Here is a 27,467-nt window from a genome sequence, read left to right on the forward strand (position 1 = left end):
ACCTTAGGTGACACCATTCCCTGGGCTGGAGTCCTGCCCTGAATGAACAGGGGAAAGAGAGCTTAATAGGTGCATTCATTGCTGTCTGCGTCCTGACCACAGTCTGAATGCGACTAGTTGCCTCCAGCTCCTTCTGCCTTGCCTTCTCAGCCTGATAGACTATAACCTCAAACCAAAACTAAAATAAACCCTTCCTCCCTCAGGCTGATTTTCTTGGGTATTTCTCCCAGCAGTGAGAAAGGTAACTATTACAGAGGCTCAGTGTGACATCATGAGGTAGCTATGCTTTCTCTGTTTCTCATTCATCTAATTGGCAGATCCTAGCTTATTAGGGCTTCCATGACTAGACTGTGTTCCCAGTAGCTATAATAATAGTTTGACCTTTATTGAAGGGAGCCCATTGAGGCAGCTCAGAATGCCACATGTCCAGAGACAGCATTCAAGTCCACCCCGCTTACTAGTCACCAGAGACCCATAGTTCCAGTCCTTGGTTTTATAGGCTGTTGGTTACGAGGGGAAGTCCATCACCAGTGTTCCCCAAGCCTGGCAATATTGAGCTTCCTAACACTAGCAGAATAATACATCTTACCAGATAATTTCCTAGTAAACATGTCATAGGGAAGCCTCATGCAGCTGTTTGATTTTGCATTTATTTATTATGCGAGTAAAATCACAGTTAAAGCTTGAGCAATTTGCCAAAGATGCAAGCTGCAAAATGAAATTATACATTTATAGTTGACAAATTTTTCAAATATATTACCTGTTAATCTTTTAAAAGTAACTGTTTGATAGAAACAGCAGTTTTACTATGCTTACATTTTCTATTCCTCCCCACTAAAGGAAATCATCCTGCATATGGTGCAGAGCATCATGGGAGGAATAAAAAACCAAAATACCAAGAAATGGGTCACGAAATATTTTGTGTTCCAAAACTTAGAATGCCTAACCATTTCTCACTCATCAGTATCTTTCTTTCCTTTAGATCTGCAGTTGACACGCTACAACATTGAAATAAAAATCTCAAGATCTGTCCAAAGATCATTTACTTGATTTCCATGACTTCTGAAGTAATTAGTCTTCATTTTTGTTGTTTCAGATACTGAAAGGAGAAACATTTTTATACTGTTTTTTTTTTTACTAGTTAGTCCTGTTTAGTAAAAGAAGTAAAACTCAAAAGTGAAAATATCAAAGTTAATGTAGCTTTCGTAGGTATATAGTTCTTGCCTTCCCAGAACTCTGAGAAAAGGATTGTTGTAAGCTTTTTTAAATATAATTGTATGTGTGCACATTTATGTGAAGGCCAAAAGTTGACAGTGGGTTTCTTCCTCAATTCTCTCCACCATAGTTTTTGGTCTCTTATTGACCTTGGAGCTCACTGACTTGGTTAGGTCCTCCTTTCTCCACCTCTGCAGCACTGGGATTACATGTCTAGCTGCACATGACCAGCTTTTATGTGTGTGTTGGGGCTCCAATCTCAGGTCCTCATGTTTGCATGCCATACACTTTACTGAGCCTTCTCCTAAGCCCCTAGTTAAATTTTACCACTGAAAATTATCTGTTGGATGTTTTACAATGACATCCTAAATATTTTATTTTTAAAATAGTTTTTTATTTATTTCGTGGGCATCTAGCTTTACATGGGTACAGGGGAATCTAACTTGGGTCCTGAGGCTTTGCAGGCAAAAGCCTGACCACTAAGCAATCTCTTAAGCTCCTAGATACTTATTTTTTATTTATGAGAGGGAGGGAGAGAGAGAGAGAGAGAGGCAGGGAGGTGTATATATGGGTGACCCAGGGCCTCCAGCCACTGCAAACAAACTCCTGACACATGCACCACCTTGTGCATCTGGCTTTACATGGATACTGAGAAGTCAAACTAGGTTCCTTAGGCTTTGCAGGTAGGTGCCTTAACTACTGAGTCATCTCTTCAGCCCCAACATCCTAAATATTGCCTGTCTTTTACATGACCCATTTTCACTATGATTTTTCTAAGAATTCAATTTACATTTTTCTAGAAATAAAGCACCTTTTCATTGCACAATAATTATGTATTGAAAAGAATATATATATATCCTGGCTTATTTATTATCAATAAGCTTCTTGCCAGCCCCCCACAAAGTGTTAGAAGTCATGAGAATTAAGACAGTAAATATGTCCTTAAAATCCATCATCATTAAAATGAAGATCTCATGTTTTTCTTTCACAAGTTGTTACACTGTAGATCATCAGGAATTTAGACAAGGTTCAAGTATATTTTTTGTTGAGTATTACAACATGAGTATATTTCTTTCAGAATGGCTTTCTTGTGCTAATTTAGTTTATATTTTACACTCAACATTGTGGCATGAGACTTCTGCTATGTTGTTGTCACAAGGAATATAGGGTCCTTTTATAGGTTTTTAGTCTCATTGATTAATAGTGTTTTAAAACAGACCCAGGAGGGAATTTTAGCCTTTTTTCTTTTTTAAAAAAATATTTTATTTTTTACTTTATTTATTTATTTAGGAGAGAGAAAGAGGCAGAGGCAGAGTCACAGAGAGAGAGAGGGAGAGAATGGGTGTGCCAGATGCATGTGCCCCCTTGCGCACCTGTCTTACATGGATCCTGGAGAATCAAACAAGGATACTTGGCTTTGCAGGCAAATGCCTTAATCTCTAAGTCATTTCTCTAGCCCTGAGACTTTTATCTATTAAATGTGCCTTTATTGGAGAAGTACAATTAGCATACCATGAACTTCAGATACTTTTCTTTCAATAGCTTTTGCAACAAAGTAAAAATATGAATTTTCAAACTTGATCCATACTCAAGGGAAGGAAATGATGAGGTCTCAACCCTCCCTAAGGATTTGTAGGCAGTTAAAGGTTGCTTGTGGCTGGAGAATCAGACTCTTCAATGCAGCCACTGCTAAATTGCCCATACTCCTATAAATAATGCCGGGCCCATGTTTCTGTAAGCAATTCATTGGGTCTAGCTTAATTCATTGGGTCTCAAAAAATAATAAAATAGGGCTAGAAAGATGGCTTAGCAGTTAAGGCACTTGCCTGCAAAGCCTAAGGACCTAGGTTTGATTCCCCAATACCCATGTAAGCCAGATGAACAAGGTGGCACATGTGTCTGGAGTTCGTTCACAGTGGTTAGAGGCCCTGGCATGCTCATTCTCTTTCTCTCTCGGTTTCTCCTTCTCTCTTTCTTTGTTTCTTTCTCTTCTCTCATAAATAAGTAAATAATATATAAAATATTTTAAAATAATAATAAAATAAAAATTTAAGACATGAAATTACAAGGCTGACTAGTGGAATAAAAGCAGATTAAATGATTGGGAAATGGCCAAGTGATGGTAATGAGGGTGAATGTCATCAAAAAAATTACATACATGTACGACAATGTCCTAATAAAGTATGATGCTAAGTATAAATAATGCATGACAATAAAACATTTCTAACCATTTCTGATTTCTGTTAAGGTTAGAGGAGGGTACATTTTAATGGAGATTTTATTATTGTCCCCAGAATTAGAACCTCAACATAAATACTGTAGTTTGCAGTTGGGAATAAGTTATCAGCAGCATAAGCAAAATTACCACCAGCATCTTCATTTATTTTAGGTTTGTGCATCTCAGTTATCCCCTGAATATCTCTTGATGACATAAAATACATAGTACTGCATTTCATTTCCATACTCTTGGGAATGACATAAGGAAATTATATTATCATATTTGTGTCATCATAAAACTAACATTTTCAAATTCTGGATTCTACAACACGTGTAGGACTTTATTGGAATTATAGAGAAAATATGAGGGCAGGCAAACTAAAAAGGGGGAAGAAAATGCGGGGAACAAAAAGATGAGCTTTTTGAGTTAGAAGTCAGATAAGCAAGGCTCAGCAACAGAGGTATAGGAGTCAAATTATGGTCCTCGGATGCCTCAGAGAGATGGTAAAAGGGAGGTGAATAGGGAGAAGGTGATGATTTCTGCACTAGAGATCTCACAAAGAACATACTGAGCATATTATAGGCAACTGTGTAAAGGAAGGGTCTTTGAAGTGCCATATATATATATATATATATATATATATATGGTTCAATAAAGGGATAGTCATTCCTCCTGTTTTTATATCAAATCAAGTTCAGAAAGAGTGTATTAGCCAGGCGTGGTGGCGCACGCCTTTAATCCCAGCACTTGGGAGGCAGAGGTAGGAGGATTGCTGTGAGTTCGAGGCCACTCTGAGACTCCATAGTGAATTCCAGGTCAGCCTGGGCTAGAGTGAGACTCTACCTCAAAAAACCAAAAAAAAAAAGAAAGAGTATATTATATTTAGACCTAGACTAAGCTGTACAGCAATCTCAAAAAAAAAGAAAGAAAGAAAGAGGAAAAGAAAAAAGAAAAGAAAAGAAAAGAAAAGAAAAGAAAAGAAAAGAAAAGAAAAGAAAAGAAAAGAAAAGAAAAGAAAAGCATGTTGTAGTAGACAGCTTTAGGTCGCTGAGATGAACCTCCAGACCAGGCACAGTCATGGACGAAGGAATATTTATTTGAAGATTACAGATCCAAGAAAAGTTCCATAATGACAGAAGAAGGAACTCCAGGAGGAACTAGCCACTTTGTATATCTTCAGATTGGACTTTCAAATCTACCCCCACACCCTAGAGCTGACCCTAAGATCAACCCAGTGACACCTCTTCTACCCAGGTAGCTAGAAATCTAAGAAGTTTTAATTCAGCTAAATCTATTGGGTATATCCATTTAAACTACCACACATGTCCTGTGCAAATGTTTTTCCAAGCATGTATTTATTTATTTATTTATTTGTTGTGTTTGTATGTGTAGTACTAGGAATTGAACCCAGGACCTAATGCATAAAGATAAAATAATTAAATAACTTTTTCTACCAGTAATTCAATTAAAATCATTGGATTGAAATATAGATAAAAAGGAGTAGTGTATTCTGTGGTTACAAAGAAATAGATGGGGCTGGAGAGATGGCTTAGAGTTAAGGTGTTTTTCTGCAAAGCCAAAGGACACTGGTTCAGTTCCCTAGGAACCATGTCAGCCATATGCATGACGGGGCATGCATCTGGACTTCATTTGTAGTGGCTGGAGGCCCTGGTGTACCCATTCTCTCTCTCTCTCTCTCCATATATATGTGTGTGTGTGTGTGTGTGTGTGTGTGTGTGTGTGTGTGTGTGTGTGTGTATGTGATGCATATGTGTATCTATCTATCTGTGTGTGTGTATATCTGCCTCTTTATCTCTTAAATAAATAAATAAAATATGTTAAAAATTGTTAAAAAAAAAAAAAAGAAATCAATGTCTGGATACACAATAGCTAAGTGAACCAAGGATGCTGGGCTATAAGCTAAAGGCCTATAATACCCAGTCTAATCTTATATTAGAGCATGGTGTTTACAAGTGTTGTAAAATAAGCTAAAACCTGCTTACAAGTAAGGAATGTAAAATAAAATGGAATTAATAGTGCTATTTGCTCCAAATGATAAAGATTTTTCTCTCCTCTCTCTTTTTCTCCTTTTTTTAATCTTCTTCATCCTGATACATTTTCTTCTCATTTCCCTTTCTTTTTTTTCTTCCTTTATTTTCTTTCCCTGTATTTTCTTGATGCAGGTGTTTAATATTACCAAACTGCCATTAAGTTTTCTGTATCTTTTGAAAATTGAACCAAACATATACTAAATACAAGATGAAAATGTGGTTGCTGGCTCATCATCTCATGATAATATATTTTACTACTTGTGTAGCAGGTAAGAAGTATCCTTTGTATATTCTCCATAAATTATGTGAAATATTAGTGTGTTTGTATTCATTAAGGCTTTTGTATAAAGCAAGAAGTAATGTTTTCTTTTAGCATATGGGTTACATATGCCAAATAAATTTTATATGTTAAGTTTGGCCCTATTTAAAAAATATTTTGAATTAACAATTCATGGTTTTAGTCAAACTTGTGTATATTGTGAGGGGGAACCTTTGGTTTAGTAGGAGGTTAATTTCAACTTATCATTTAATGTGGAAGAAGTATACCACAGCTCTTTACTACATGGTATTCCCACCATCCAGATACAAGATTTATACAGCTCCAATAGTTTAACTAATAGTAAATGTGGTAAATGTTATAAAAAGCAACTTTTTAGATATATCTCCCTTATTGAAGATAATTTATTCATTTGTAAATTAATACTAGCATGACTTTTTAGCTCTGTTTTGAAAATGATTCACAATATTTCAGAAAATTAATAATTCCTTCTTCAGAGTTATTATGAGTAAAACCAGCACACTATTAAATCTTATGAATCTTTCACTAATATAGCCAATGTTGAACATAGTATATGATATGTGCAGGCACATGGAGAGCAATGAAATAGTCTTGTCTTGCTCTACTTTTAGCAAAAATATATTTCCCTCTTTCATAGCAAAAATGAAATATTGAAAGATATTTTACACAGAAATTTATGTATATTACTATCTGAGATTAGTATTTTTTCTATAGTAAATTTTTCTAGTACCTTTATCTCAATGACCTTAGTTTAGTACTTCTTGACTTATTCAGTATAAGATATGCATGGATCTAATATTTTGTGCATCAATCATTGATGATCAGTTTAATGATGAACCTGAAGTACATTCTACTGCATTTCTTATTTAATTTTAAAGGAATGAAAATAGTTTTGTTTGTTTGTTTGTTTTTGTTTTTTCAAGGTAGGGACTCACTCTAGCCCAGGCTGACCTAGAATTCACTATGTAGTCTCAGGCTGGCCTCAAACTCATGACACTCCTACCTCTGCCTCCAGAGTGCTGGGATTAGATGTGTGTGCCACCATGCCTGGTGAAAATAGTATTTTTGAGGGGAAAATGATTATAACTGTGCTGTTTCCAGACTGAGAAAAAGATAATTTCACTAGGACTTAAAAATTTAAATGACATTGATAAATATATAGAAATATAATAATTATACATATATATAATACTATACTATAATATAATATAATACAATAATATTTATATATACATACATAACCTATGCATGTATATATAACATAACATATGCAAATGAGTTTTGCTATAATTATGAAATGGTGAAACTTTATTATAAATGAAATAAAACAAAAGTTATTTTATTAATGCCAAACATTCCTATCTATCCATTGCAAACAAAATGCAGCAAGTGAAGATACTCAGGAATGAAGAGCCAGTGTAGCAGACAGCATTAGGTTCATTGAGATGAACTTCCAGACCAGGCACAGTTATGGTAGGAAGGGATTTATTGAAGCTTACAGATCCAGGGGAAGTTCCATAATGGTAGAAGTTGGCCCTCTCTTAAAGGACCAGGCAAAGAGGGAGAAAAAGCCACAAGCCAAAAGCCACACAGCACAGCACAGCACAGAATACCTCAGGAACTCCAGCTAGTCACACTTGGCATGTCTTTAGATTGGAATCTCAAACACACCACCACACCTTAGGGCTGGACCCTAAGATCTTCCCAATGACACTGCCTCCAGCCAGGTGGCTGCAGATGCAAACTACAAACTAATAAACACAGAATTATTGGTGGGGGTGAGCTGGAGAAATTGCTTAGTGGTTAAGCACTTGCCTGTGAAGCCTAAGGACCCTGGTTCAAGGCTCGATTCTCCAGGGCCCACGTAAGCCAGATGCATAAGGTGATGCATGCATCTGGAGTCCGTTTGCAGTGGCTGGAGTCCCTGGTGACCCATTCTCTCTCTCTTCTCTTTCTCTCTCTCTCTGCCTCTTTCTCTCTCTGTCTGTCTGTCACTCTCAAATAAATAAATAAAAAAATTTAAAAAATGAATTATTGGGGGGGGGCATCTATTCAAACTACCATAGTCCAGTTATACCATTTCCTTGGCTCATTTATTTGAGAAGCTTAAAAACACAACTGAAAGAATAAAACATGTCTTTTAGGGCTGGAGAGATGGCTTAGTGATTAAGTGCTTGCCTGTGGAGCCTAAGGAACCTGGTTCAAGACTCCATTCCCCAGGAGCCACATAAGCCAGATGCACAAGTTGGACCATGCATCTGGAGTTCGTTTGCAATAGCTGGAGGCCCTGGTGACCCATTCTCTCTCTCTCTCTCTTTCTCTCTCTGCCTCTTTCTCTCTCTGTTGTCTGTCAATCTCAAATAAATAAACAAAAATAAAAAAACATGTCTTTTGGGGTAAAAATATTTTTCTCTTCTTTTTTAGAGTTTACATGGCACAGAAGATATGGTCATGGAGGTGAGTTGATGAAACAGTTAAACATTTAAATAGCTTTTCCACACTTAAAGCTATTTTATTTCTGCCATAAGCCTCTTTAAACTTGGAAGCAAATGATTTTTGTTAGATCTTTTAGAAATTTTATGTATAGGTTTTCTAGGATCATAAGATAAATTGTTTGCTAAAGTAAATGAATTATAGAACAAAATGGGATTGTGACAGATGGAAGATATTCATTGTGGTCTCCATTTTTGCCTGCATGCTTTGTAACAATGTTGTTCTGTGAGAATCTGAAGCAGTACCTGACTGTAACTACCTTACTTCTTTTTGAAATCTTGCTTCCTGAAAAAAGAAAAAGCTAGTGGACTTGGAACTCTAAGACTGCAGAATTTTTTGTATGAGATAGATTGCATACAATGAACCATCCTAATAGTTTATTCTCCTTTGTCTAGGGAGGCGTTATTGCTGAAGAGCAAACAGCATAGCATAGCAGAGTATAGTAGAATCTAGAAAAGAAACTTCTGTATGCATCTTCAGCCAGAACTAAGTAGCTAAGCTTGTATTTCTGTATAAATTACACACTCTTGAGTTTCAGTTTTCCCATATGTCAGAATCACAGGATTGCTGTGAGGATCTAACACAAAATACAGTGATAGCTTTTGCAATAGTGACTCATGGAATATGATGTAATATGAGCGTGGTAAAATTGTTGACTTCTAAAAGCTGCTGCATGATGATAGGAAAACAGAAAAATTAAGAATAACCCATGCTAACACAGAGTGAAAAGAACTTCCATGTATAGACAAAGAACATAATATTTTTAATACAAATTCCATTGAAGCCACTTCTCTTCCCACTTTGTAAATTATCATGTAGTGACATGTAAGTTCTAGAAATACCAGTAAGATACTTATACTAACTTAACCTTATCATATAACTGGAAATGTATCATGATAAACCTTTAAAAACACTTTGAATATGTTTTGTAAGCATTATTTGAAACTTCAAGGTATGTTCAGTGAGTGAGGTAGTAGAAAAGAGACCCTGGCAGTATGTTAACTTTTAGAAGTTGGACAACTTCTGAATGGAAGTAGAGAGTATTGCAAAAATTCATCTGTTCTGTAGGGTATTAGCAGAAATTGTACTAGAAATGACTTTATTATCAAAAAATCTCAGAAAAACCTGCACACTAAGATGTAATAGTTTATTATTAACTATAAGTAAGCACTGCTAATACAAATAATAATTTTTCCATAAGTGGTCTTGACACCAGAGTCACATGACATGATGATACTGATTATTCAGGGAGTGTAAAACAGAGACACCATCTCTAAAGTTGATGTGAGAGAAGTTTCCTTTTTTAAAAGCAAGGGCTGGAGGGATGGCTCAGTGATTGAGGTGCTTTGCCTGTAAAGCATAAGGATCTGGATTCTATATCCTAGTACCAACATAAATCCAGATGTGCAAGGTGGTGCATGTGTCTGGAGTTTGTTTGCAGTGGTTAAAGGTTTTGGCACATGTATTCTTACTTTCTCTCTCTCTCTCTCTCTCTACCTCTTTCTCTCTTAAATGAATAAATAAAAATAAATAAATAAGACATTTGGGCTGGAGAGATGACTCAGTAGTTAAGGCACTTGCCTGTGAAGCCTAATGACCCAGGTTCAATTCTCCAGTACCCACATAAAACAGATGCACAAGGTAGTGCATGTGTCTGAAGTTCATTTGAAGTGGCTAGAGACCTGGCATGCCCATTTTCTCCATCCCTTTCTCTCTCCCTCCATCTGTCTCCTTTTTGTTTCTCTCTTTCTCTAGTAAATAAATAATTTTTTAAAAGCAAACTGGGGAATCAAGGCACAGTTGTGGCATGACTGTCATTCCGTCTCTTGGGAGGTGAAGACCGGAGTTCAAGGTCAGCCTCGGCTATGAGTCCTTTTCCCATAAAATAACAAACACAATTGTCCCCGCCCAAGTATAGGAAAACTGAACTGAATAAATGAATCATGACATTGATCCTCAGAGATTCTTCAGTAACCTCATGTAAGAGCGTTTTTTTTTTTTCTTTCTAGCCACATGAATCATTACTAATTCATTAGAAGAGTATGACACCACACTGGTGACATGTGAGCAGTTTGTCTCCTCATTTTCCTAAATGGTGTCATCCTTCATTTCAGACCTGATCTTGTAGGAGGAAAATTGTTTCTGAACATGAGTGTTGGTGATGAGTTTCAATTGCGTCTATCCAATCACACGCCCATGCAATTTGTTTATATGTTGTTCTAGATAATTCTCAGTTCAAGTGTTAGTCACATGTTTAAATAATAATAATAATGTAATGAATGCTACTTCAGAGCTTTAGGAATTCATTTATTCATTTTCTTGTCACAATTTTTAAGCACTTAGATATTCCAGCTAGGCAGTGGACCAGGAGATTGTATAGAAGAATGAAAGCTGGCCACTTGTCCCTGATCACTGGCAATCTAGGCAGAATGTTTCATAGAACATCACAGCAATTGAGCTAAGAGTCAAAGCCTGTGTGTGGAGCTATGGAACCATATCAAAGAATCAGCTAGACCCAGGAGGGAGGAGAAGGCTTGAGGAAGGAGTTAACTTTAGGAAGTCTGTTGCACAAAGTGCTATGCAAACATTCATTAAAAAAAGGAAGATGATGGTTTTAGAAAAAGCAAAAGCATTTGCAAAGACATAGAGACATGGATAAATGGCTTATTAGAGGAACTTTAAATAGTTAAATATGGCAAACAGGGCTCATTGAGAGAAATAATGAGCGATGGGCTGTTCTGAGTAAAAAGCAGTGTTTCCTAAAGGATCATGCAGGCAGTGTATCTTTGCTTCAAATTGAAATGGAGACTGTGTGCTTCTGACTTTAAATTTGTGCATCCAAATTTTCTTTAACTTATAAAGGAATATAATATAAAATAATCTTATTTCTATTTCAGTTTCTGAGGAGGACAAAGGATTTGGACCCATTTTTGAAGAACAACCAATCAATACCATTTATCCAGAAGAATCACTGGAAGGAAAAGTGTCACTCAATTGCAGGGCCCGGGCCAGCCCATTTCCAGTTTACAAGTAATGTGTCCATGGCTCTATTGAGAATGGACAGTAGGCTGAATGCAGAGCAAGCACCTGTGCCTATACCTTAGAGAAGTCTGCAGGACAAATTTCTATGATCTATGGACACCAACCCCAATACTGGCATATACACTATTGCAAGACTCTGCATGATACCCTAGTACACAGTAATATTTCTTAAACATGTACCAATCATTCACTTGCTGCTTCTGGCACAGATAATGCAGGTGTGATTGTCTATCACCCACTTAGGAAATATCTAATGGAGATGATGCTTAAATAGCCAAAAGGTTGTATTAACAGCATGTCTGGTGACAACATATACATGTGAGGACAGAGTTAGTTTTTGCATGTATTCTCCTGAAAAATTAATTCCTTCAAATTTCTATTGGCTACATTTACAAAGTTGTATAACTAAACCTAGAAAGTATTGCCTTCTTCAAAATTATCTTAAGGATATATCCCAGACAATATAGCAGTTTTCTTAAGCATCTCCACTTACAGAACAATATTTAAAAACATACACTTTTGATTCTTCTTGGTTACATATTATGCTAGGAAAATAGCTTCATAAAAGATTAAATGGGTTTTCCTACTTCAGATGATTCAGAAAGTTACATCAAGCCTAATCTAATGCAAACAATAAGATAAACACTAATGATGATTATGCCCCTATATTAAATTTTCCTTATAAAATGGTTTCTTAAAAGTGAGAAAAGTGATGGATGGGAAATTGGGGGATTTAGTGAGTAAATATCACCTGATTTCATTGAAGATTGCCACTGGACAACATTGATTTCAATAGTGGAATTTTTATGTATAAAAAATAACTTTCTATTGCTATAAAATATTATTACTGGGGAAAATATCCCCTTTAACCATTTAATTCTAATTGCATTCATTTTGTTTTGCTCCTAGGCATAAGTATTATTCTTAAAATTAAACATGAATTTAGATACAAACCCTTTGAAATCATATTTTGTTTCGATTTCATGCATGGAAACAAAATAAGTTATAAATAACATAGTTGTGCTAAATATATTCAATAGTTCTGTTTACTGCCCTGGGGGCCACTGTCCATAGTTGTGGACTAGCATCACTAACAGGGATTGTGGAGATGTAACTACAGAAACTATAGGAAAAGATGCTAAATCCTGCTTTAGAAGAGCTTCACTGTGTTAGTAAACTGCAGCTGTGGGACTCATGTATAGGTTAGGTGCTCTCCAAAGATGCTTGCAGTATTTTCTGTATCTGATAGAGCACTGGAATGTCAGAGGTTGTTTTCTGTTTTCGCACTGGGGCACTCATCTTGACATTTTTACAAGAATCTGAGCGTAACCCCCTTCAGACTGGGATGGAGACAACAGAACAGCATGGATCTTCCTTCATGGGCCTTTACACATCCACCCCCAGACTAGGACGTTCTAGAAACACAATACTAACAAGGCTGTCCTTCCTGCTGTACCCTTCTCCCCACCCCCAGAGACAGTATGAGGAAACTCTTGCCTGGCAGATATGTCACCAACTGCCTCCCGCAGTTGTACCCCAATTGAAATGCCTAGGTTGACTTGGTCTGACTCTCCAAACATTAATGTAGAGAGAGCTGCAGGATCTCTGTCACTTTCAATCTTGATATGAAGGTAGCTTGCTTTTAACAGAAAAAAAAATAATAATAACCTTATTAAATGAGCAACGTTTTAAATTAGAGAAACTGGCCTGATGGAAAAGAATACTTAAATTTTAAAAATTTACTCAATTTCAGAGCCAGTGGCACTATCTTTGATAATTGTGCAGTTGGTCATTAATTTAGTAGTCTTCTATTTGTAGTGTATTTTGTGATCATGTGCTGTTTGTGGCAACATACTGAGAGGTATAAGGAAAAACAAAGACTTTTACCTGCTACTTACCAGTCTTGACCCTTACAAAATAACATCCTTCTTCCCCCATCAACAATAAGCCCTACTTACTACACTACAAGACCTATTTAAAACTATGCAAAATGAAGTTCAGTAATAGCACACTTTTCTAAAGAGAGTAAATTTCCCCAAACAGACAGAATCTAATTGTCATATGATATAGCATGAATAAAATCATATCCATAAGGAGGAAGTTAGAGCAATAAATAAACATTTGGAGTCAATGAATTAGGGACAAATCCCAAGACAGTTCTTCAACTCCAGTGAGTTGTCTAACTAGAAAACCCATGGCCTAGCTAATTTAGACCAAGTGCAACTAGTGATTTAGGCAGGGACAGTATTACTTCTGCTAGGGAAAGAGAAAGAAAACAGTTCTTGTGTTTGCTTTTAAAATTAACTCCTGGTTAAGGTTATAAATAAAAATGTTTTAGTATCCTTGCTTTATAAAGATATCCTAATGTTATTAGACATTTTTAACATTACCCGCTTGAACTACTTAGCTAAGAATGATTACATACAAAGTATATAAAGACAACTCTTATAACATTTCTGAAGACATGGGCCTTAAGGGATGAGCCTGGATACAGAATGGAAAGGATATATATATATATACATACATATATATATATTTGTTTTTACGTAGATTCCTCTTACATACTCACCAAGAGAGCCTGTTTGCCATCTATTTATTTATAACACAAATAACACAATAATCTCAGCAGTTAGTGGTCCCATAATCCACAGCCGTTCTCACCAACAATGTTACATAGAGTGGGGGAGAGCTGCTCCCAGAATAGTACATAAGTATTGTGAAAATGCACTAATTAACACTAACAATAGGCTCAAAAATATCTGGTTTTACTAATTTGTGGATTGGAGTTAAGACCCAATGGAGTCATTTTTGTATATGTGCTCTCCCTTAGTGGTCAGAATATGCCAAATCAATGAACAGAAAACTGGATTTGACTGGTTTTATTGAACAATTACTTTGTATTTACAATAAAATATTGACACTTTATATTTATTTCTGCTAGAGTTATGCTTTTAAATAATTTATACAACATATTTAGATATATGTGGATCTGTACAGCAGTAGATGACTGTCGATATACCTGTTTATCCACTGATACATTTATGGAGTATATTATGAAATAAAAATATAACAAAATATTTGTCACAAGATGCTTCATTTAAAAAAGCAGAAATATTTCAGGCACCCTAATTTTTAGGTTTCTGTACCTTAGCTAAATTATCAATCATGATTGCAAATACTCAGAATTTTAGGTTACTTAGAAATACCACCCTGAGTCATCATTTCACATGACACTGTCCCCAAATTATTTCAGAATGATAGTAGCCTGGTAAGTTTTCCAGGCTGCGTAACCTTTGACGTAACACTAATATTTGTTATGATAGATGGAGAATGAACAACGGGGATGTTGACCTGACCAGCGATCGGTACAGTATGGTAGGAGGAAACCTGGTTATCAACAGCCCTGACAAGCAGAAGGATGCTGGGATATACTACTGCTTGGCATCAAACAGATATGGGATGGTCAGAAGCACCGAGGCAACCCTGAGCTTTGGATGTAAGTAGCCAACATTTTTAAGATACTAGGATTATTTAATCAAGGTGAAAACTACATGTACTTTAATTATTGAAAAAAATCTACATAAACCAGAATGCTCATTGTGTGATGGTCAACTATCTTGGCTTTTATCTTCCATTAAAATTACTTCTCCTGGGAGCTGTATAGATGGCTCAGTGGTGAAGGCACTTACCTGCAAATCCCAATGTCCCCAGTTTGATTCCCAGTACCCATGTAAAGCCAGATGCACAAGGTGGTACATGCATCTGGAGTCTTTGCAGTGACTGGAGGCCCTAGAGAACCCATTCTTCCATCTATCTCTCTCTATACTCTTTTTCTTCATGCAAATAAATAAATAAAACATAAAAAATACTTCTCCTGATGACAATGGACTTTCCTGACTTATTATTCCAACAAAATACTGAACACTTACTGTGTTAGTTGTTAAATGTGGCATGTCCCTTACCCATACACAAATTGGAGGTTGCTTGTGAGACACAGAATTAAAATACAAGAATTCTGCTGTGATCTTCAGGATAGATATCAAAAGTACAACTGTGAAAGTTTAACAAGATAGTTTAACAAAAAGATGAGAGAAAGGCCCATTATACGAAGTGCCTCTTATAAGACAAGTGGTCTTTATGTGACAGGCAAAGTGTCATGTTGAGTATTGTGAATACACTTAGAATAGTGCAGCGTGATATCATGAATTGAATCAAAACTATGTTCTTAAGAATCTTGAATGATTCTTTTAAAACCAGCAGATAAAGTGATAAGCCATACAATGTCAGTGAGGGATCTTAGGGGTGAAAATTTGTAAGAGAGGAAGAAAATATGCATTGGAGTGTTGTGTGGCTTTCCATAGTTCAACTCTATAATGAAAAGCATTTTAAGAAATATTATGCTAAGCTAAAAGTTTGAGGTTTTATATGAGAAATGTAATGTGTCTGGGGAGATGGCTCAGTGGATAAAGTGCTTGTTACCCAAGTCTTAAGACCTGAGTTCAGGTCCCCAGCATTCATTTAAATGCCACGTGAGCAGGACAGCCTGCCTATAATCCAGCACACAGGAGGTATAGACAGAGATCCTCCGGGCAAACTCATTAGTTAAATTAGTAGAAGTGGTGAGCCCTGGTTTCAGTTGTAATCGCTCAGTAAATTCAAGTGAGAGAAACAATTGATGTGAAACTCAGCACTCTGCATGCAGTTACAAATGTACACACACATGTACCCACACACATGTAAATACACACAAGCACATGCATGCACACCACACAAACATATGTCCATGCAAAAGTTAATAACATATTAAAAGAAAACTTGAAATTTGGAGATGAGTTGGATGAGATGACTGAGCTCCAGTTTGTGATTTTGGAAGTCACAATTTCTATCTTAGCAAAATAGATCATGGGTTAAAAATGACATTTAAAATTTTTTTATCATTTTTATTTATTTGAGAGCGACAGACAGAGAGAGAGGAAGAGGCAGAGAGAGGGAGGGAGAGAGAGAGAGAGAGAGAATGGGCGTGCTAGGGCCTCCAGCCACTGCAAAGGAACTCCAGATGCGTGCACCCCCTTGTGCATCTGACTAACGTGGGTCCTGGGGAATCGAGCCTTGAACCAGGGTCCTTAGGCTTCACAGGCAAGCGCATAACCACTAAGCCATCTGTCCAGCCCAAAAATGACATTTTAAGAAATACTCCAGTTGTCTCCAGGACAGAATGAGATAGGGTGAATGATGTTGAGTTTAAATTAGTGTGACAAAGCTTAGTTATAAATTAAACATTTCAATCTTGAAGGAAGAATTAACATGTAATCACATCCCACTAAAGAAGAGAAGACCCTAAATATTTTTGAAGGAAAGTCTAATCCAAGAGCCAAACATTCTACTAGCATTAATACTGAAATAGGATCAAGAAAAACAACTTTAGCTGGGTGTGGTGGTACATGCCTTTAATCCCAGCACTCAGAAGGCAGAGGTAGGAGGATTGTTGTGAGTTCAAGGCCACCCTGAGACTCCATAGTGAATTCTAGGTCAGCTTGGGTTAGCTTGAGCCCCTACCTCAAAAAACCAAAAAAATAAAAAAAAGAAAGAAAAATTTTAAAAGATGATAGTAAGCATTTAGATAGTTGTTTCACACACAGACGTCATCTTAATCACTAATTACATGTCAAGTGAGCAGTTAAGAACAAGGAGGGCATTCACATAGTATCAGTCCTCCCAGAGTAAAGGTCTGAATTTGAAGTCTCCTCTGCAAAAGAAAATAATGAAAATTCACTGAGGTAGGTCATTAAAAATAAATATTAAAATTTTAAAGTGAATCACAGAAAAAGAGAGAAGTCAGAAATGAATGAGAATGAGTGTCCATGAAACAACTCAAGAGCCAAAGCAGTCCAGCACCAAGGAGTCAAGCAAAATTCGAGTTCTAGATTCAGAAAAGGTTAAAGGAACTAAGAACTGAGACAAACATAGAACTTAAGAAGGATCAAATAATTCATCTAGCTGGGTTTCTGCTTCTACTCTCACACCTTCAAAGAATCTGAGTCTTTCCTAGGTGGGGAAATAGGTATAAGTCTCTCCAGTTACCTTCTTTGGTCATCCCATTTTTTGTCTGATGCAGGTATATTTCCTTACTGAGGTTCTCCTTAAATCTGAAAGGAATGCTTATATGTTGTTTGAAATCTCCTGGATAGTCAGAATTACTCTATAAGCTGCTACCAATTTTTGTAGGCTTTGAGCCCATGGCAGAACTATTGGTGCTGCAGGTGCTGTTTTTAAGTCCCAGCATACAAAAATAGATTGACTTTCACAGGTGTCTTCTAAGAAGTAGAGAGGCACTATGTCTCAAAAATAAGTTACTGAAAAGTACAATGTAAAAATCTCTCTTGCTATTAACCACAGATTGAATGCAATCCTTTTTTTCTTCTGTCACTAGATCTTGATCCCTTCCCACCCGAGGAGCGTCCTGAGGTGAGAGTGAAGGAGGGGAAAGGGATGGTGCTTCTCTGCGACCCACCGTACCACTTTCCAGGTAAGCTGGGTTTCTTGTCTTTGACCGAGACAAAATGCGAAATGAAATGGTAAAGTTTCCATTTCTTGTAATGATTGTATATTAATAATTACCTAATGAGCTTAATAATCATAGGTTATTCAATGAGACTCAGTATTTTCATTTATTTGCAAACTTTCCCAAGGAAGCTGAACAAACCTATGTTCACCCAGTAAAAACAGACCAAAGAAACAATTCTACCCAGGATTAGCAAGGTGATCCAAATAGTTTTAATTAGGGATACTTACATGCATGAGGGTTTACTTATAGAAATGTAAGTAACTTTCCAGTAGTTATGCCAGTGAAGCAAATGTGTCTCTCTATTAGCAACCAATAACTGCCTATAAATATATTTAATATATTGGACCTGGGTTCCAGGGACAAGGCCCAGTCAGTGGCTAAGGTGTTTTGTGCAAGCCAGCTGACCTAAATTCAATTCCCCAGCTCCTACATCATGCCAGACACAATGGGAGCACATGTCTATGATCCCAATACACCTATATCAACAAGAGGTGGAGGCAGGAGAATCTGGAAGCTCATGGGCCAAAAAGACTGGCATACATGCCTAGAGTGGAAAAAAAAAACAAAAACATTGTCTCAAAAAGAAGGTGGAAGGAAAGGACAAACCCTGAGATTGTTCTCTTATTTCCACACATGCCAGGCCAGAAATGTCAGTACATGTTCCACAATGCACACATACACATACCATGCATATTATACCCATTATTAGTATTTGGTACATCTTACTACAATGAAGGTTTATTTATTTATTTAGTTTTTGGGTTTTCTAGGTAGGGTTTCACTCTAGTTCAGGCTGACCTGGAATTCACTATGGAGTCTCAGAATGGCCTCAAGCTCATGGCGATCCTCCTGTCTCTGCCTCCCAGGTGCTGGGATTAAAGGGGTGCACCACCATGCCCGGCATAAAATAAAGGTTTATTGTTTACAATTATGAAGTCAGTGTCTCTCTTTTTCTTTCATTTCTCTAATATTTACCTATGGGGAAGTGATCCCATTAGAAAATATTTCTATTTTCATAATCCATTTCCTATGGATTTGTATGCCCTTCAGTTTTCTTAAGAGAAAACTCTAATCTGACTAGGCTACTAATTTAAGAGCAATCACAAAGATGCATTTCAGTGCAAATATTTGTTCAATTTTGCAATAATGCTTGACATGTACCTGAGTCAGTACTCAATAAATATATGAGGAATTAAAGTGCTAAGCAAATGAAATATTAAATTGATATATAAGATTTACTACATGAATGATAAGCTTTTGGAGTTTTATTATATTGCAACAAGTAATTCATATGTGCATATGATGTTTTTTAAAAAGTCATATACTCCTGAAAATGAGAAAGTATTGCTTAAGTTTTAGCTAATTCTGTCAATATAACTATAGAATTGACTTGCTACATTACACAAAATATGAAACACATCTTTACTAAGAAAAAAGGTAAATAAAATGCCTACCATTAGAAAAATGGGTACTATTGACAACATATTAAATACCTAATAATAGACACATTTATGAACTGCAAGTTGAATAAAAAAGAGCAAATGCTCAATTTGAACAGCTCTTGGTATATTGAATATGGTCATGAGTAAGTCTCAGCAGACTAAACAGGTCAATGCAAAAATCACTAAGAGGGAAAATGAAGGATAGGGAACACACTATCTCACAAGGTGGGTAGCAGTGAACTTCTCTGCAACTATGTTTAATGTCATTTTCTGTATCAAAGCATTGACCAGTAGCTGTAGAATTTTAATAAGGCAAATGCTGTCCTGTTAAGGCTAATTTTTAACAAGACACAAAAACCTATAAAGTTGGCAAGTTATGCCACTCAGACACACTAAATTGATTCTTTTCATTTTTAGGCGAAAATATGTTATTTAGCAAGGTTATATAGTGATGAACGTCTATTAAAATAGGTCTACAGAGATGGGTGGGCATATGACTCCATGAGTAAAATCACCTGCTGTGTGAGTCCATTCCCAACACCTATGGAAAAAGCCACATATGGCTACATACAATACCTGTAACCATAGTGCTGAAGATGGGCAGAAACAGGAGAATCACTGGGCTTACTGAGCAGTCAATCTAACCAAAAGAGGACCAGGTTCAGAAAGACACTCAAGGATGTAAGGTAGAAGAGTGATAGAGAAGGACACCCAGCATCCTCCCTGTCCTCCATGCATGTAAACAGGAAGCACATGTGTGTATATACATGAACACAACATACACTACCTAACACACACAGACTCACAAACACACAAACACACACACACATGTCAAAAATAGTAATAAAGTAAAATAATTCTATCATTCATAAATATAAATGTTTAGAAAGGTACAGGTTAACAGTGACTGAGCTGGAATCTGCTGATAGTGGTTTTTCTTTCCATTTTTGACTTTGTCTGTATTCTTTTCACTTCAACATTGAAAATAGATGAATTCTAATATAAATATTAAGCCAAACCAATACAATCACCTCACTGATTTTCCTGAGATTGTATAATGTTGGTGAATATTGCATAGCTAATCTAAACATATTGCCTGGCATACTGTTCCCTGTCATACAGCTTCATGCAATGTGCCTTGCATTTCAGTTTCACAGCCAATTGTAGTATCACACTCTCTTTACCTACCCTCCTCATTTCCCAAATGTGAAATGAGGTTCTTCTGCAAGAGAAAACATGAATGGAATGAGATCTTGAATTTCCATCAAAATTTGTTTAATCTGACCTAGAGAGATTTCCAAATATACTCAGTTTTGTAGAAATTGTATTCACAGGGTCAGGATATCTTAAATTGTTTTTATGATCTATAAGTATTTGTTGTCTGTAGTTTCTTCTTTAATGTTTGTTAAATGACTACTGGGGAGATATTCTTCAAAACAAAAATAGAAAAATTTAGGCAAATCAAAATAATTATATTAAAAAACATGAAAGGACATGGTGGCACATGCCTTTAATCCCAGCCCTTGGGAGGCAAGCTAAGAAGATCCCTGTGAGTTTGAGGCCAGCCTGAGATTATATAGCAAATTCCAGGTCAGTCTGGGCTAGAGTAAGATCCTACCTCTAAACAAACTAGCAGGCAAACAAAAAAATCAGTGTTTAACTCACCTATCTAGTGTGTTTAGCCAAAGGAATTTCCATGGTTAAGCATAACTATATGTGGGCTAGGTATATGTAGTCTATTAAAGGTATTTTCTTACAAAGCCTGCTCATCTGAGTTCAATTAATCCACCACCCACATAAAACCAGACCCAAAAAGTGGTGCATGCATCTGTCAAACCCATACTCTCTCTCTCTCCCTCCCTCTCTTCCCCCCCCCCTTTTCTCACACACAAACATACATATGCACATGCAAAGAAATAAATTCTTAAAAGAAAAGCTACATGATATCATTCCTAATATTTAAGAAAACTGGCAACATGAATTTCCATTTCTGTAGCTGATACTTTTTAGTATTACACATTATGTAAACTTTATTTTTATATCTATAATTTAAATAGAAGTACAGACAGCAAAGGAGATAAAGCCACTAAGTTAAGTCATCTTGAACTTACTTAAAAGGTAGACTTGGGCAGGTAGCTCATGACCTTTGCAGTGATAGGCCTGGATTCCAAACCCCCCTCTACTTAGTAGTCATGAATGCTTAAAGTAGGTGATAATCTGGGTTCCAGCCCATCAGTGACGTGCAAGAAAGTGACGAGTACACAAAGTAACAAAGACAGACAGATTAATAGATGTATCTGTTAGTATGCCCATATTTATGAAAAATCTGAAACGGTTTGAAAATTTGTCTACTTTGTTTTCCCAGTATTGGCTTTTCTACAGCCTCTGTTAGACTGGGCGGCAACTTGTCATTCAAACAGAGCTTTCTTTTTTGAAGAAGAGCTTAGCATTTAGTAGGCAATATTTTCTTCTAGATGATCTTAGCTACCGCTGGCTCCTAAATGAGTTTCCTGTGTTTATAACCATGGATAAGCGAAGGTTTGTGTCTCAGACGAATGGCAATCTCTACATTGCCAATGTGGAGTCTTCTGACAGAGGCAACTACTCCTGCTTTGTGTCCAGTCCTTCCATCACAAAGAGTGTGTTCAGCAAATTTATCCCCCTCATCCCGATACCTGAACGTAAGTGTTTTACTTGTTACACTTTGCAAGATTGTTTGCCTTGGTCTTCCTTTCACAGCCAGGAAAGTATCCAGTGGGGAGACCAGTTGGGTAGCCCAGAGCCTGAACTATGGAGCTGAAAGGCCATGTCCTTAGCTTTCCTAATTAAGAAGCTATCATTGATCTGATGATGTAAGATGGTTGGCTTCAGATTTGTTGCCTCCAGCTTAGAAATGCCTGTGGGGTTGAGTCATCAATCCTGGGCCAGAACATTAGTTGGAATATGCAGTCGCTGACACCTGCATCTTGTTTCGTTGCTGTCCTATTTCTTAATAACTTCATAATGGCACAAAAAGATTATATTAAGATAATAGTAATTACAGAATTAGACAAAAAATAAATTTTCTTATTTTGGCATTTTAAGGAACTATACACATGGAAGAAATAAGTACTTTTTTCTGCTTTTAGTTATTAGTATTACACGCTGTGCATATTGCTGTGGCCTGTTTGCTGGTCCCTAGTGGTGACCTACTGACCTACTGAGTCGCCTGTCCCTCGGGATCCAAGGGAACTACTGTCACTTACAAATGCACTTTTGCCTGATGTACATTCTATAGTATGTGTGTTTATTTTTCCTTATCTGTACCCAGTCTAGCTTCTGTGTTAATAAATGTGAGTTCAAGCTTTAGAGGAAACAGCAATTTCTGTACTGATGATTTGGTTCCAGTCTCTATCCCCAAATACAGTATGCAAACATGGAAAATGTCTTAAGGCTACTGAGATTCCCTCTTTACTTCTCTTTGGGAGACGATTCTAACATATGTGATATCTAGTAAATACTGTTGGACTTTCTAGATCATTTTTCTCTCCTTGGTCTTAGTCTCATTTCCTCCTTCACAAAGTCAAATGGTACAATGGGAAAAAGTTTCCTTTGAATGGCTTTCCTAGCCTACCCCAGGAACATACTTGTACCATGCCATTTCCACCCATTTTATTACTTCCTGTTTCAGAGGAAGAAAGTTTTCTTGTACTACAGCTAATTCTCCACTGCTCTCATTTACGTCTGTCTGTTACTTAACATATTCTCTCCTATTCAATGCAAACAGTCTTGAACAATCATAACAAATTTCTATTCAATTAACCAGAAGGATTATTTTCAGTCCTTATTCTGAGTGATCTTTAACACCATCTTACCTTGCACTTATGAATGACTAATTTTCTGAACTTCTTGTCTCCCTCTTGCTTCTCTGAAATGTTTTATAGACTTACCACTAGCTGCTCTTCTTTCTTACATTTCTCTGCAGTAGTTTCCTAGAAATTCTCACCAGCCCAGACATTTTCAATACTAGTCTTCTACAAATAACTGCATATTTACTTCTCCAAATCTTCCTTGGGTTTGGATCTTAATTTTCTCTCTACCCTGGACTTGTCCCACCAAAAACTCTCAAGAATATTAACTAAGTTCAGAACAAACCCCATCATCTCCTTCACACAACTGGCCTCTTCTACTTGTGTTCATAAACTCCTTTAGCAATAAGCATTCCCTCTGTGACAGGTAGCATTTTTATTCATCAAACACTTTGCCCTCTGATGCCAACAAGAGCTAACCCTGAGGTCTTAGTACTTAAGGACAGGGAAGCCCTGAGGGAATGTGACATGGGGGGATGCTGATGATTGGGTCTTCTGTTTTCATCTTCAGAGGCCATGATCTAAAAGAGAATTTTTTATTACAATTTACATCCATTCTTTCTTTTCTGTTCTCATTGTTATTCTACCCTAATTTTAGCCCTCGCCTGTTTTTTCCTGAATTAATGAAGTAAACTTCTTAGATTTTTGGACGTCCTTAATATTTCTCTTCTTCCATGTACTATTTCTTAAAACTTCCAACAAAGTCTCACCTTAAACCAAAGGCAAAGCTTGTGTTACTTCTCATATCAAAGCATTGGTAGTTACTTGAGTTCTCAGAACGTCTAACACCATGTTTTCAGGCCTTCTATGTTGTGGGTTCAAACTAATCTTTTCCTAAATCTATCTTGTTTTAATTCCTTGAACTCTCCTGGGCTTTATATGATCTGGTTTAGTTAAGTTGTCATTTTGCCTGAAATTCCATAACCTTCATGATCCAACTTCCTATTTGGTGGTCACTCTTTCAACTTCTCATTTGATTTGGCCTATCTGATATTGGACATTGTGTATTTGTTTATCTCTTCAGCATTTTGAACTATGAAGTAAGTATATGCTCATGATCCTAAATAATGTATCTAACCTTTCTGAACTTTTTTTCCTTCTGCTATGTGGGAAACAATATTCTTCATGCTTGATTTGCTAAGCAGTGATATAAAATACCTATGTAAGTGGGACAGGGTTATGAAAAGAAATGTTTTCTTTCCATTTCCTCTCACTCTCTAAGATGCTACTCTCTTCATTTCTGTGGACATTTGTTCATTCTTTTTTCAACTTGCTCTTTTTCTCCTTTTCTTCCCTTACCCCCATTTTTGCTCTTTTTTTTTTTTGGTTTTTCGAGGTAGGGTCTCACTCTGGCTCAGGCTGACCTGGAATTCACTATGTAGTCTCAGGGTGGCCTTGAACTCATGGTGATCCTCCTACCTCTGCCTCCCGAGTGCTGGGATTAAAGGCGTGCGCCACCACACCCGGCTTGCTCTTCTTTTTCTACCTTCCCCAACCTTTTATAGGACTGATTATAATGTTATACACATACTTGATTCTCTGCAGTGACCCCCTGAGTACTGTAGTGAATTTAGTCTGATTGGCTATACATGTCAGCATGTGCCAATATCATTGAAAATATGTGGTGATGGCTGTACATACTATACATAAGCAACAAAGTCTATATATTGGGATATGACCAGTACTTACATAGAGAAAACCTTCCATATAAAGGCAGTTCTAATTTTTAAAAAAAATTCACAGTATTAAAAAAAGAAAACGACAGGACTGGAGAGATAGTTTAGTGGTTAAGGTGCTTTCCTGCAAGGCCAAAGGACCCAGGCTCAATTCTCCAGTACCCACCTAAAGCCAGATGCACAGGGTGGTGCATGTGGCTGTAGTTTGTTTGCAGTGGCTAGAGGCCCTGGCGTGCTCATTCTCTCTCTCTCTCTATCTGCCTGTTTCTCTATCTATCTCTCAAATAAATAATAATAAATAAATAAATAAATAAAATATTTTAAAACTATTGTACATAATTATTTAAGAATATTTGTCTTGTTTTTAATACTAGGAACAACAAAGCCATATCCTGCTGATATTGTAGTACAGTTCAAGGACATATATACATTGATGGGCCAAAATGTAACTTTGGAGTGCTTTGCACTTGGAAAGTAAGTAGACATACTTTTTCTTTAATATACATTAAAAATGTAACATGTTTTATAACCTTGTAAGGAAAATGATATAAATATTTAGCTATAACTATAGAATAATTATTTTTTAAGCATTGTAGACATTGAATTTTCTTATTCTCTGCTTATAGTCCTGTTCCTGATATCCGATGGCGGAAAGTTCTAGAACCAATGCCTAGCACTGCTGAGATAAGCACCTCAGGGGCTGTCCTCAAGATCTTCAATATCCAGCTAGAAGATGAAGGCTTATATGAATGTGAAGCTGAGAACATTAGAGGAAAAGATAAACACCAAGCAAGAATTTATGTTCAAGGTGGGTATTCTAATTTTCTACAAATACGATTAATGCCATGTTCAGAGCCATTTCCATGCTTGAAAATCTACTGTTTCCTTACTGAAGGAGAGTTTCAAAGCAGTATAGTATAGTATGTAGAAAAGTAAAATGTGTATCTTAGGTCAAATTAAGTTGCAGTTATGAGTTATAGAAAGTATGAACTTTAAACTTTAGTATAATGAATAAAAGAAATAGGTACATAATGTTGTTGGCAATTTCCAAAATGCACAATTAGTATTACTTACTTTTATCATTCTCTTTTTTTCAGTATCTTTTTATCTGTAGAAGTAGTTGTCTATTTATTACATAGAGTTGGTGATTGCCATACTTAATATGCATCAATATCACCTGAAAGACTAAAAGGCTTGTTAAAACAGATTGATGGATGTTCCCTCCAAATTTATGCTTCAAAAAGTCTATTGTTGTCTTGAGATTCTGTGTTTCTAACAAGTTCCCAGAAGAGATACTGATGTTACTGGTCCTGGGATAGCACTTTCAGGACCACTTGCTATAAGTATTTTTTTTTTTTATCTTCACACATTAGAATAAACATAACTAGACAGAGTTTTTTTCTTTTTTTTAGGACACACTTGAAATTTTTGAGGGTTAAATAATCCCTGGAGTTTTCCATAATGCCAAATAAATATCTAAGGCCTCAACAAAATCATTAACTTTTAATCTCTGGTGATTTCTGTATTTCTCTTCTTCCAATTTTTCCCAATGAAAGATTTATCCATAGTCTGACCTTTTTCTCTATATCTAACTTTCACTTAATTCACTCCAGAGTATTTGGCACCTGCACCTCGTAGCTGAAGACTTTCCTTTCAGAAACACCCACATGGACCTGTTGATGAAGAGAATGATCAGATGAGCTAACGTATCTTCTCTTATCTGACAGAATCAGTGGCCACACTTGATCCCTCTCTTCTCCACACTGCACTTTCTGGCCATGGCCTCTGGACCCCACAATTAACCTCTGTATAAACCACTCATTCTTTTTGTCTGTACTTGTAATTCAATCCTTTTCTGAAACTGAAGAAATCAGTCTTTGAACCTTTTCTCTATTTCATGCACCCCACATATGACTTGATCCATGAGCATAATTTTAATTATCTTTTATACTTTCACAGCTCCAATTAAACATTTCCTTGAACCCAAGACTTGAACATCCAGTAGTCATACATTATTAACTTGACATGTGTCAATTGTATATGGAGCAACCTCCTAAGCAGAAGAGAATCATAGTGGGATCCCTAATTTTGTTAGGTAATGGCACCACTTTCTGGTGCTTATATACACATATTTTATTCAACACATTAGAGAAACTTCACTCTAGGTTATCAAGGTAGAATTTTAAACTTCTCAGTGTCTAGTACTTTAGAAGGATTAAGTAACAGAGCAGGCACTTGTCAGAAATAATTCAAGAGAATTGTTATTTCTACTTTACTAACAGGACATGCTACATCTAAGCAAACAAGCTTAGAAAGTTACATAATTAAACTATATATAAGTGTATCAAGGTGATTTATCATGGGAATGTAAGTAGACCAGATCAGAATGTAAGACTGAGATCCATTTCCTTTAAGCATGGATTTCACCAGCCCTGATGTAGTTGCTAATATAAAACAGGTATCAAGGTGACCACACTTGTTTTTTTCTACTTCTACAGTAAGTCCACACAGTAGCCAAAAATGAAATAACCATCAAAAAGAAGATAATGTGTGACTTTGGGAATAGAAAAGATATCATAATCAATTTAGACATAATTTTTTAAACCTCAATTATCATTT

General features: G+C 36.4%; 1 protein-coding gene across 4 annotated transcripts in view; it reads left to right on the forward strand.

Annotated features, from left to right (window-relative positions):
* Cntn1 (contactin 1) overlaps nucleotides 1–27,467 on the forward strand; it is a 381,249-nt gene that overhangs the window by 208,573 nt on the left and 145,209 nt on the right. For 3 of the 4 annotated variants that reach the window (XM_045152150.1, XM_045152152.1, XM_004662174.2), the window contains 8 exons: nucleotides 5,617–5,753; nucleotides 8,207–8,239; nucleotides 11,173–11,305; nucleotides 14,641–14,813; nucleotides 17,748–17,843; nucleotides 21,799–22,005; nucleotides 25,223–25,322; nucleotides 25,475–25,656. In XM_045152150.1, the coding sequence (XP_045008085.1) occupies nucleotides 5,693–5,753; nucleotides 8,207–8,239; nucleotides 11,173–11,305; nucleotides 14,641–14,813; nucleotides 17,748–17,843; nucleotides 21,799–22,005; nucleotides 25,223–25,322; nucleotides 25,475–25,656 (985 nt within the window). In that variant the 5' untranslated portion in view covers nucleotides 5,617–5,692. Of the gene's footprint in view, nucleotides 1–4,536; nucleotides 4,688–5,616; nucleotides 5,754–8,206; nucleotides 8,240–11,172; nucleotides 11,306–14,640; nucleotides 14,814–17,747; nucleotides 17,844–21,798; nucleotides 22,006–25,222; nucleotides 25,323–25,474; nucleotides 25,657–27,467 lie in introns of those variants that run through there. The other variant, XM_045152151.1, reaches the window with a different exon arrangement.

Source organism: Jaculus jaculus, chromosome 6 (assembly GCF_020740685.1).
Source record: "Jaculus jaculus isolate mJacJac1 chromosome 6, mJacJac1.mat.Y.cur, whole genome shotgun sequence".
Classification (NCBI taxonomy): domain Eukaryota; kingdom Metazoa; phylum Chordata; class Mammalia; order Rodentia; family Dipodidae; genus Jaculus; species Jaculus jaculus.